This window comes from Eleginops maclovinus, chromosome 20, assembly GCF_036324505.1.
Source record: "Eleginops maclovinus isolate JMC-PN-2008 ecotype Puerto Natales chromosome 20, JC_Emac_rtc_rv5, whole genome shotgun sequence".
Taxonomy (NCBI): Eukaryota; Metazoa; Chordata; class Actinopteri; order Perciformes; family Eleginopidae; genus Eleginops; species Eleginops maclovinus.
In genome coordinates this window covers 13,403,628-13,415,118 of record NC_086368.1, presented here as the reverse complement: position 1 = coordinate 13,415,118, position 11,491 = coordinate 13,403,628, and the positions used below count along the sequence as shown (strand labels likewise).

Genomic DNA, 11,491 nt, shown 5'->3' with positions numbered 1-11,491 from the left:
AAGGCATATCAAAAGTGTATTGTATATATTGTGTTTGTTTTGAAATTGTAAACAATTGGTACCTGTAAATGAAAAAGAAACGTTACATTATATCACTAACATAGTCATTATAAAAAACTTCGCATTAAAAAAGATCCCTCCCCTCTATGGAAAAAATATAATCCTCCTATTCTAAATTCACCTTTATATTTCCAACCCCTACACCTTTGGCTTTAATAATCTACGGTTGTATTGTTCTGGTTTTGTTTTAATCCTGATCCTCCCCAAAAAGTTGGATAGATAGATAGTAATTGTTTAACATTAACAAAAGCCCAGCCTGAGGTACCTTTAGACTGAACTCAGGGAAGAAAACACAGGCTACTGCGGGGGGCGTGGCCTGCTGCTCACTGACTCGCCATTTTCCTCCTGTTGTTGTTAGCTTGCTAGCTAAACAAGCTAGCATTATCCGCGGTAAAATAAAGTCTTGAAAAACTTACTGCTGGGTTATTGTAGGTAGTTAAACGCTACTTCTCCCCCGTCAGCATGGACGAGGAATACTACAGCGGCGGTGGCAGAGACTGGGAGGGCACGGGGGAGGCTCCCATGGTGAGACTTGTTGCTGATCAGAGAGCACAGCTACTAAGCTAACATTAGCTCAGCAGCATTAGCTTCTCTGCTGCTGCACACGCTAGTGGTTTGTTGTGACAACGCTAAAATACCGGTCAGCTAACACAAAAGTGATGTGTAAAAAGATATGTCCACACAGATGCACTCATTAGATGTAACGCAGCTCTGTTAGCCGGCTACAGGCTAACTAACATTACACTAACTTTTGAAAAATGTATCTAAAGTTGCAGGTTAATTGTGGCACAGATCATTTATCATGTTTCTTACTACATGAACTATTGTGCGTAACATTATATGGTATTTGGGTTGTACAGATAAACATAATAGTCTGCAGCAAAAGCTTGAATAACCAATTAACAATTGGTTAATATCCCCCTGGAATTTGAGAGACTGGGATGGAGACTTTTCACTATTTTCTGACATTTTAGAGGGCAAACAATTTATGAAGTAAGCATTATCAGATTAATTGATCATTCAAATGATTGTCAGTTGCTGCCCTTGTTTAATGTTGCACCTGCACATCCAACAATAAAAGACAAGACCAACATGAAGTACCTCATTTAGATTCTTACGTAAAGTCCCCTTTTTTTGTGGACGTTAAGTAAACGTTTACCCTTCATTGAGCTCATCAAAAGAGTAGAAGTTTTCAACAATATTTTAGTGTGATTTGAACCTGATGATACTCAGACAGTATATATAATGTATAGTGTTTTTTATGTGGCACTGGTGAATCTTTCTCTGATATTTCAGTGTTGTTACCGATTTAAATGTTTTTGTTAGAGCCAATATTAAAGCATAAACTCATGTATCGATTTTAATTTGTGAAGGAATATGTGGAAGGGGAAAATGATGGGAAAATCCAGGAAGACTGCCTGCAGAAATTCTCCAGTAGGGATTACATCATGGAGCCTGCCGTCTTCAACACTCTCAAAACGTAAGCACATTTGCACATATTTCATTGTGTTGTTCTTCTATTCTATGTTTGATTCTTGATTTTTCAAAACGTGCTTTACTCTTTAAGTATTTTTTGTATTCATAGCTCCAAAACACGGAGTCTTCCTGGCTATAAACCAAATTCTAACCTTCTACTACTTTAAAATGAGAACACAAAGTAACTTAACACTGCACAGGAGTAATGCTGAGTTTGTAATTTAAGAGCACAGTAAACCCTAAAGACACACTGAGATTATAACGATTGAAATCATTATTTTTTTTCAGATATTTCCAGTCTGGCGGCTCTCCAGAACACGTCATCCAGCTTCTCTCTGAAAATTACTCTGCTGTGGCTCAGACCGTCAACCTGCTGGCAGAGTGGCTCATCCAGATGGGTAGGTGTCAGGCTACCTGATCCAGCAGCATTTTCTGGGAAATAAAAAACATCCTCTTCCTCCTCTGATTGTTACTTTCTTTGTCAATGATTACCGTTCATTAATATGTCATTTCTTTATTTTGACTGCAGGTGTAGAGCCAGCTCAGGTCCAAGAGCGAGTAGAAAATCACCTCAAGAGTCTCCTGATAAAACACTTTGACCCTCAGAAAGCTGATTCTATTTTCACTGTTGAGGGAGAGGTGAGATTTCTCAAGTGATCACAAACCCTGAAGATGTTGTGTTTCCTAATATTTTATTTTTGTGTATTTGCATCTGCATATTGTCACTTGTAATGATCTGTTCAGTTTTGTTCTGTAAAGGACTACCTTTATAAATAGGCCTTTTTGTAAACTATGACATGTTTACATCTAGTCTTTTTAGACTGTTGTTAATAAACATTCTCTGTTGCTAACAAATAAATAGCACATACAAGTTCAGCTTTAAAGAACCAAACCAATCCAGTCTCTTGTGTTTTCAGACTCCAGCTTGGCTCGAGCAGATGATAGCTCACACTACGTGGAGAGATCTTTTCTATAAGCTGGCAGAGGCGCACCCAGACTGCCTGATGCTTAACTTCACTGTAAAGGTATGATAATGTTAGTATCAGTAAAGCAGGTTCTGGCCCATGTTTAGTGCCGATGATGTATGTATTATCATGTATTATTTTAATTAAATCTTCCAGAATTATACTAATTTCAAGTTTTTCTAAAGAAAGATGATATTATCACCCTAAATGTTTTCCTCTTTGAACATTTTTTAATGGAAATTTGTATGCTGGCAGCTTTAGATGATTACTGATCAATTATTCAGTCTTTCGGACTAAACTATATTTTAATGAATTGATAAATAAAATGTATTGATAGTTCAACGCTGTAAAGGATCAATATGTTCAGCTGTCACTAAAGTCACTGTGTTAATACCTGTTATTAATGTTGAACTGTTGTTTGTTTTTACGCCTAATGCCTGAAAATACTTTTCCGAAGCGTCTGTATTTGACGTCATGTGTTTGTGTTTAGCTTATTTCAGACGCAGGATATCAGGGTGAGATCACCAGTGTGTCCACAGCGTGTCAGCAGCTGGAGGTTTTCTCTCGGGTGTTGAGGACATCTTTGGCCACGCTGATGGATGGAGGAGAAGAAAACCTGGAGAAGAACCTGCCAGAATTTGCTGTGAGGCTGCTAAATTTAAATTCCTATTCGTCTGTTTGCTGCATGTGACGACCTTTGGTGAGTATTTCGCTCCTCTCTCCTGCAGAAGATGGTTTGTCACGGCGAGCACACCTACCTGTTTGCCCAGGCGATGATGTCCATCCTCTCTCAGGAGGAGCAGGGCGGGTCGGCTGTTCGCAGGATCGGACAGGAGGTGCAGAAGTCGGCGCATGAGCGGTACCTTTGTGTCTTTTTCATCTGCTTTCTATTGTTTCAGGGAGTGTAACTGATAGATATTCGGATCATTTTGCTGAATATAACCAGGAACCTGCTCACTCTGGATATTAATTCTGAGTTTGTGACACAGGGGTCACGATGCCAGTCAGATTACCCTCGCACTCGGGACAGCAGCAGCGTACCCTCGGGCCTGCCAGGCGCTGGGCGCCATGCTGTCTAAAGGAGCCCTGAATCCTGCAGATATCACCGTTCTGTTCAAGATGTTCAGCAGCATGGACCCGCCTCCTGTGGAGCTGGTGAGGACGGAGCTCCTTTTACCCTGTATGTTCCCACTACCTGCTCTTCAAGATGCTGCCATGTTTATTCTTCTTCCTCTATAGATCCGAGTGCCTGCCTTTCTGGACCTGTTTATGCAGTCACTGTTTAAGCCCGGATCAAAGATCAACCAAGACCATAAACACAAATACATCCACATCCTGGCCTACGCTGCCAGTGTAGTCGAAACGTGGAAAAAGGTACAGAGAACGGGGATGACTGCTGCGGTGTCTGTGTGTTGGTAGAACATGATCGACTAAATTCAGACTGAAGGCTAAAGAAAACAAATCTGATCTGGAACATGGAATCAGATATTTTCACTCTTATTTGAGTTCCTAATAATAAGATCCAGGTTGGATTTCTTTGCAAGGCAACCTCAGTTTGCGACCTGCACATCACTCTTGATCCATGTCAGTTACATTTTGCACTCGTGGGAGTCTAGTTGAGGGGAACTGCCACATTAAAATAAGTAAAGCGGTACCTTCGTGTTCTAACTTTGTTTTTGTTCTGTGAACATGCGGCTCAGTTCAAGGCTGTGACCACTTCACAGTGCAATCTGATATTGGTCACAGACAAACAAAATTAGTTGCTTTATTTAATAAGATTAACTGGCTAGTGTAGTTTATTTGAAGTTACTTATTTCCTTTCAGAATTCTCATTTATGCTCTTTTTGGACCTATTTTTCTGTTTAACTTCAGAACAAGCGAGTCAACATCAATAAAGACGAGCTGAAGTCGACTTCTAAAGCCATCGAGACTGTGCACAACCTGTGCTGCAACGAGAATAAAGGAGCCACAGAGCTGGTGGCTGAACTCGGCACGCTATACCAGTGCATCCGGTGAGTAGACCGCTGAACGCCTGCCACGTGTTATTATTGTAAAACAGGGAGGGAGGGGTTATATAAGAGGCAACACATTTATAATGATTGCTTTGGGAGAAGAAATCTGTGAGGATTTCAGTCGTGGTGGGGTAAACAAATTGAAGATTAAAGTTCATGAGGGACTGAATGAGAAATATTGAAGGTGTTTGACCCCAGATATTATTAATTGACTTGCTTAAAGGCTGATATGACTATATGAGTCTTGGTACTATTTCAAAAGATATCTTTATTTAATCATTTGATTTATAAACATTTTCCTCTGCAAAACCAGAAAATGAGACAGCTGTGCGGGAATTTTGCCTAGAAATAACTAGTAAAAATAAGGTTGTAAATCCTTTGTGTGATTTAGATCAGGAAATTCATTATCTCCTAGGAATTCAGTGACAGCTTTTACCACAGCTTGTCTATGCTTATCACTAAAACAATTTGTATAAAAAATAATGACTATGTTGGCTGGGCCATTCTCACACCATGTTTGTGTGTCCAGGTTTCCAGTAGTTGCTATGGGAGTTTTGAAATGGGTGGACTGGACCGTGTCTGAGCCGCGGTACTTCCAGCTGCAGACAGACCACACCCCAGTGCATTTGGCCCTACTGGACGAGGTACAACATCACCACCATACACTTCCACATTTTATCTTTCAGAAAGCAGCTAAATTAAAAATGAATGCTTCCTCCACACAGATCTGCACGTGTCACCAGCTGCTGCACCCGCAGGTCCTCCAGCTGCTCATCAAGCTCTTTGAGACGGAGCACTCGCAGCTGGATGTCATGGAGCAGGTCAGTTAGTGTCACTACAACCGTCATGAAGTAAACCGAAACGTGGAAAAATATTGTTATAAAAATGATATCCTTTAGGTGAAACTAATAGTGTCTGCTTAAATAAGATATTATGTTTATGGTGATTTTTTTCTGCTATATCAGTACAGAAAATAGGGGGACGCCATTCCAAGAGATGCCGCAATTTCTTCACTATTAATCTCTGTTTTGTTTTCGGGTTGCCAGTGCTTCTTACTGCTGTATGTTGTAACTGTGAATGTATCCTCCCTCAGCTGGAGTTGAAGAAGACACTGCTGGACCGAATGGTTCATCTGCTGAGCCGTGGCTACGTGCTGCCTGTAGTGGGTTACATTCGCAAATGTCTTGAGAAACTCAACACGGACATCTCCCTCATTAGATATTTTGTCACTGAGGTAAAGACTGCTCTCTCATTTGTGTCTTCAAATAAAACGCCTTTTTTTTAAATGCTACTTGTGCGTTCAAACAAACCAACTGATTGTACTCAAATGTTTCTCTGTGAAGGTGCTGGATGTGATCGCGCCTCCCTACACGTCAGACTTCGTTCAGCTCTTCCTGCCCATCCTGGAGAACGACAGCATCGCAGGGACAATCCGCACAGAGGGGGAGCACGACCCCGTGGCAGAGTTCATAGGTGAGTCGCCTGCTAACATTTTAATTCAAATCTGAAGAAGTGAGGACGACACGATCAACAGCTTTGAAAGTACACAAAAATAATACGGTGGTTTTCACACAAACAGTAAAACTAGGAAGTAAAATAACGTCTGTTTATCTTCCTATTGAAGTACAGATATGTACAGTACATGTAGTGAGTGACTTTCCTGTTTTTCAGCTCACTGCAAGTCAAACTTCATCATGATAAACTGATGCGGAGAGGATCCTGTTGGGGACTGAAGCAGAAAGACCAAAAAAGGAGATCTGTGCACCCCTAATGTTCTGCTGGATGTTGAAGCACAAAGCTCAGAGACTGACTGCTCAGTTTGACCCAGTAGAATGATTTGTTTCTATCGTGGCAACAAACTGGAAGTGTCACTAAGCTGACGGAAAACAGCAGCAGTAAAACAGACGGTTTGAAGGACAAGCCTCTGAAGATGCAGCTAAACGTTTTATTTTTCACCTGTATATTTGATTTTTCTATATTTTATGTTGCCTTAAGTAGTTTTAAAAATAAAATCTTAAATATGTCCTTTCTTTCGTGATGGTTTTTTTCCAGTTTTATAATTAACATCACATTGGACAACACAAATAGAGCTGCAGACAGACGAGACTAAAGGTTTCACAGCAGTTCCCTAACCCGGCTCCACAGATTCAGAGGACAAATAAAGACCGATAATAATGACATCCAAGCAACTGTAATAAAATCACCACAGGACACTTTTTACAGACATGTTTACTTCAGGTTAGGTGAGGAATGTCAGTTTGAAAGAAAAACAAAGATGTCCTTTTTTCCAACATTTTTAATGTTTAGTTTGTGTGAAAACAGAAAGAAATGACATCAACATTATTCTTAACTGCCAGTGCATGTAAGGCACACTTTAAACACCACACACTTAAAACAGTTGGTGTCGGAGCAAGGCAGGACAAATTATAAGCAGTGTTCTTTGGCTGAGTCAGTTTGCATTATCTTATCTAAAAATAAATAAGGCTTTTCAGCATGCTGTGCTTGAATTTAGCAGAAATTAGCAATGAAGTGTTTCAGTTCTCCTGATACATTTATATTTCTAATCACTGTCTGACACAAATTGGAAAATCTGCATTGATTCAAGCAGGTCTGATATCCAGCTGGAAGACCATGGCACTGAGCTGTGACCCCCTGATTAAAGTGTAAAAAATAGGTCTCATGAAACAAATCTAAACGCATTCCCTTTACAACTTTTACACATAAAAGCATTCCCTCTGCCAGAGACAGGAAGTGCCGCTGTTGCATCTACAGATATCCCTTGGGGACAACTGGGTCACCGTACATGCAGTCCTCCTCCACCGCCAGGTTGTATGAGCTTCCACTTCCTCCCTTGTAGGCACTGGTCACGATCCTGAGCCAGCCCTTCTCACCCTGGGGAGAGTGGGGGAGTGAATCAGCCACAATTTTTGTTTATTGATCCATAATCATTATACTTTTTCAAGCCAAAATGCTAAACAGTTTTAGCTTTTCAATTGTGAAGCTTTGTCTTATGTGGCTGTGATTTTAACAAACAATATGTCATTTTCTGCCACTGCAGGTCTCAGTCAAAACAATAAAAGAGAGGGTTCATGGGAGTTTTTACATATATATTTTTAATAAATATTGGTTTTATTAGTTGAACAGCAATGAATTTAAAGACGTCAACAAAAATTTAGAAAATTACACTAAATAAATGCCAACTTCAGTTTTCTTGACATTTTATGGATAAAACTCCAGTCAGAGTTTGGCAAAAGGAAGCCAAGGATGTGGCCACTGTCCGTCACATTTGATTAAACCACATCCACACAGTCTCCATGTAGCTGAAAAACTGAGCTTTGACTGTTAATCTATTAATAAAGAATACCCAAGATATTTATCTGGAACTAACGAGGTTTTCAGGGTTTGACATTTGTGTAAACGGAATGAAAATGACTTCCTGCAAATGGTCTCTCCGAATGCAGGGTTTTTATTTTGGCGGTAGATCTGACATTCACTCATACATTTACTGTAGGAAGTTCTTCATTACATTAAGACTTACCCATGGCTCTCCCCAGGAGTTGCGTACAATCCAGTATTCAACACCGTTCTCCACTCCCCATCCTGCCACTGAAATGATGTGGTTGATATAAGCGTCCTCCTGATATTCAAAGTACAGACCTCCGGTGTATGCATCCAACTTCTCTGTGGCCATTATCCCACAGCTGGAGAAAAACACACATAGCAGATTCAATCAAAAACAGGAAGGTGTGGAAATACTGCACAATCAAACCAAGCAATAAAAAAGGCTAAGGCCAACACCACAATGTTACAAACCTGATGGGTCCCCTAGCGTAGATCTCAGCCATCATCTTCTCCCTTCCGCTGACAGCTCCATAATCGTCCACCTTCCACAGGGTGTAGTTCTTCACAATATTGCACACTCCAAAGGTGGTGCAGGTGCCACACTCATTGAAGGGTTTGCAGTCTATAGAGAGAAGCACAGAACACATTACAGTTTAGTGGTGACACTTATATTTTAAAAGAATGTGTGTGTCTAATCTATGAACATATATAGTTATTTACTTTGGTCTTTAGCTTGGTAGTTGTTGCAGGTCTCATCTGGGATGCCATGTTTGTTAGCGTACTCCCACACACCAGTGTGATCTCCTCCGTGGCAGGTGCCGGCGTTCCCACAGTCGATCACATTCTGGACCGAGAGATAAGCAGATGGCCACGCTCCATTTCTCTTTATGTTAATGCGATCTGGTTGCACAGCAGAAACAGAGAAATTAGAATTACTGAACGCCAAACTAGTTCTGTTAATCATTTCTGTGCAAAGAGGAAGTGGCACACCAATGTGACATTAAAATGTGTCTGAAGAGTCATGTGAGGAACTGCTACAACCCAAAATAATTGAGGTTGTTTTAAAAGCACCTGATCGGAAAAGCTATTTTGATTCATACCTGCCATGGCGCTGGTGCTGCCATGGGCCCAGCAGGAGCCGCAGTACTGGGGGATGTGCTGGTTGCGGGTCGTGCTCACAAAGTTGGTGCCATTGATGTTCCTCCAGTCCCAGGATTTGGGCAGTTCAGAAATGTTTAAATACTCATGGGGACGAGGAGCAGTCCTGTGAATGGAAAGGTGGTTAGATACATTAGATCTGTAGCAGCAACACACAGCTGCAAATAAGATTCACATTTTGATTAAAATGATTGCAGAGTATTTTCACAATTATTAATTAATTAATTGGTGGATGATATTCAAAAATAAAGTTTGAAAACTGTATTTAAAAAAAGAAGGTCCAACCACTTGCTAAATGTCCAAGGTGATTTAAATGGGATAGTCTGGCATTTTTGGATTTATTTCATTTACCATTTCCTGGAGCATACTGACATACAAAATGATGGCTGGAATAATGAACTGATTTTTGTACGGAAGAGCATAAGGGCCACATGAAAATGTATTAATGGGATGTGACTAAGTAAAAAGAAAATGTTGAGTTCTGAAAAAAGTCAGTATTAAATTTGTTTCTTCAGTTTTGTTCACTTTTGTCTCATGTGGCCCTAATCCTCTTCCGTAGACTTGTGCCATTTCTCTGCTATGGTTGAACTGTAGGGAGGGTAACTGCTAGCTTCCTCACAGTGTGATTCACTAGAACTCGTGATTTGCACAAAGTGAAAGTCACTTAAAATTTTTGTTTAATGTTGTTCAATTTTACAATACACAGAAAACACAAGAATAATAGTACAACATAAGTCCTACGTTGAATCCAAATATACCACCAGTAACTTTTGTTTGCATCCCTACACCCCCAGTAGCTATATTTGCATGACATAACGTTGTATAAAGAGTCACTCAGCAGAGCCGTGTTGTTGACATGAAGTTGCCTTATCTTCTTAAAGCAACTAGCGGCTATTTCTAGCTAACGTTAGCTAGCCAGCTACATACAATACCGTGTTACGCTGCTTCATAACCGTTTACTAATTTATTATAAACATGTCTCAAACAGTTTAAACTCACTTTAGCCCAAAGTCGTGTTTCCTCGGAGAGCGGACATAACACGGCTGCTTCTGGCTGAAGAACACTCCGGCGCTCACACAGGACAGAAGGACTGAAAACAGGAAGACTGAACCGGTCAGAGCCATCTTTACAGCGAGCACCGAGCAGCGGCCAGTGGACGTTAGGGTTACCCGGGAGAGGCCGAGGCGTTCAGGTGTCGTTGGCAGAGGCTGAAGCCGGTGAATGAGTCTGTGGATGAACTCTCCGTGCTGATAAACCCGTACGGAGACTCAGTCATGTGACCAGTAAATCACATCCCACATGCTAACGAGGATGTTAGGTTTTGTTTTTTTTAGCACAAGGAACTTGTACATTACAAAACAGTGAGGGAATTAACATAAACATACTACTATAAAATACGAACAATTATATGTTGCATGAGTCGGTTGGTCACATCACATGACATTGAAGTGATTTAACAAAAAATGAGTTTTCAATTAAAAATCGCTACATTTTCTTCAAAATGTTCATTACAAATTTCAAAGCACAATAATTAAATGAAAAAGTTGTTCAGTTATTTAACAATGGTAATTTATTTGGGATGTGCTTTTCCGGTGTAGTTTCACAATGCACAGGATGCAGTTAGTCACTGTGTCACGCGACATTGAAACAATTTAAAAAAAAAACGTTTCAATTAAAAAACTATTAATTTTTTTATTAAAAAGCTATCCACCTAAATAAAAGTTGTCTATTCTATTTGCCAGTGCAGTTTTACGATTCCTTACTTATATGGAGTTAGGTCACATGATATGGAATGATTTGTAGGCCTATGGGAAACAAATGTAGACTCTGAAAAGCAACTGAAAAACCAAACCCTTATTCGTACATTTACAAACGAAGGATGGAGAAAAAAAAATAGAGAATACTAATCTAATGTAATGCAATATGAAATATAGTAGACATGCAGTTTATTGCAAACGTAATGTCAGCAGTTTGAGTCAACCACTTTTATTCCCTTATTATGTTCACACTTGTTTTTTTTTCAAATTAGCCATTATAAAGATTAGTATCCCTGAAGTTCTGTAAAATGTTGAGGTCTGAAAACCACATAATAGCAATTTAAAGGAAACCTGCAGAAAACTTAGATTTAACACATTTACATTACGTTGTTGCCAACTGGTTATTTTGGAGTCTAAACCTCTTTAAAACAAATGACAAACAATGTACGTTGATGGGTATCTAATACATTAATTCATGAAAAGTGGAAACTGACAAAGTTATTTCGTAGAAAAAAATGTGAGTTGAGGGGTGCTTTAAACCTAATCTCAGCAGAATAAATTCCCCCAAAATCTTGTATGCGCAAGATATTTGTGTCAGCATTTTACTTCACAAGCACTGAGGTCAGTTGGCACTTCCTCTATTGAAGGTAAACATGATTGTCACAAGGGTGGAAAAAAAACATCTATGCTTAAATTAGTTGAATACTTACCGAGTTAACTT

At 39.8% G+C, this 11,491-nt stretch overlaps 2 protein-coding genes across 2 annotated transcripts; one reads left to right on the top strand and one right to left on the bottom strand.

Moving 5' to 3' along the window:
• The first annotated feature begins 379 nt into the window (after positions 1-379).
• On the top strand, positions 380-6,536 carry nelfcd (negative elongation factor complex member C/D). Its single transcript, XM_063911071.1, has 15 exons — positions 380-585; positions 1,434-1,540; positions 1,825-1,934; positions 2,066-2,175; positions 2,454-2,561; positions 2,992-3,144; positions 3,230-3,360; positions 3,491-3,656; positions 3,741-3,875; positions 4,374-4,513; positions 5,043-5,157; positions 5,239-5,334; positions 5,607-5,747; positions 5,857-5,986; positions 6,185-6,536. Exons 1-15 carry the CDS (start codon positions 523-525, stop codon positions 6,217-6,219), a joined length of 1,740 nt encoding a protein of 579 aa, XP_063767141.1. The 5' UTR covers positions 380-522; the 3' UTR covers positions 6,220-6,536.
• Positions 6,537-6,791: 255 nt separating this feature from the next.
• Positions 6,792-10,297, bottom strand: ctsz (cathepsin Z). The gene is made up of 6 exons (XM_063911074.1): positions 10,013-10,297; positions 8,956-9,119; positions 8,576-8,755; positions 8,327-8,477; positions 8,052-8,214; positions 6,792-7,405 (listed from the first exon to the last, which is right to left on the bottom strand). The coding sequence occupies exons 1-6, from the start codon at positions 10,135-10,137 to the stop codon at positions 7,280-7,282; spliced, it is 909 nt and encodes a 302-aa protein (XP_063767144.1). The 5' UTR covers positions 10,138-10,297; the 3' UTR covers positions 6,792-7,279.
• Positions 10,298-11,491: the final 1,194 nt, after the last annotated feature.

Coding starts and splice junctions, on each gene's coding strand:
- ctsz (XM_063911074.1), bottom strand. CDS start 10,137: ATGGCTCTGACCGGTTCAGTCTTCCTGTTTTCAGTCCTTCTGTCCTGT. Junction 9,120..10,012: donor AAACACGACTTTGGGCTAAA/GTGAGTTTAAAC, acceptor TTCCATTCACAG/GACTGCTCCTCGTCCCCATG. Junction 7,406..8,051: donor ACTCCTGGGGAGAGCCATGG/GTAAGTCTTAAT, acceptor CACTCTCCCCAG/GGTGAGAAGGGCTGGCTCAG.
- nelfcd (XM_063911071.1), top strand. CDS start 523: ATGGACGAGGAATACTACAGCGGCGGTGGCAGAGACTGGGAGGGCACG. Junction 3,145..3,229: donor AGAACCTGCCAGAATTTGCT/GTGAGGCTGCTA, acceptor TCTCTCCTGCAG/AAGATGGTTTGTCACGGCGA. Junction 5,987..6,184: donor CCCCGTGGCAGAGTTCATAG/GTGAGTCGCCTG, acceptor CCTGTTTTTCAG/CTCACTGCAAGTCAAACTTC.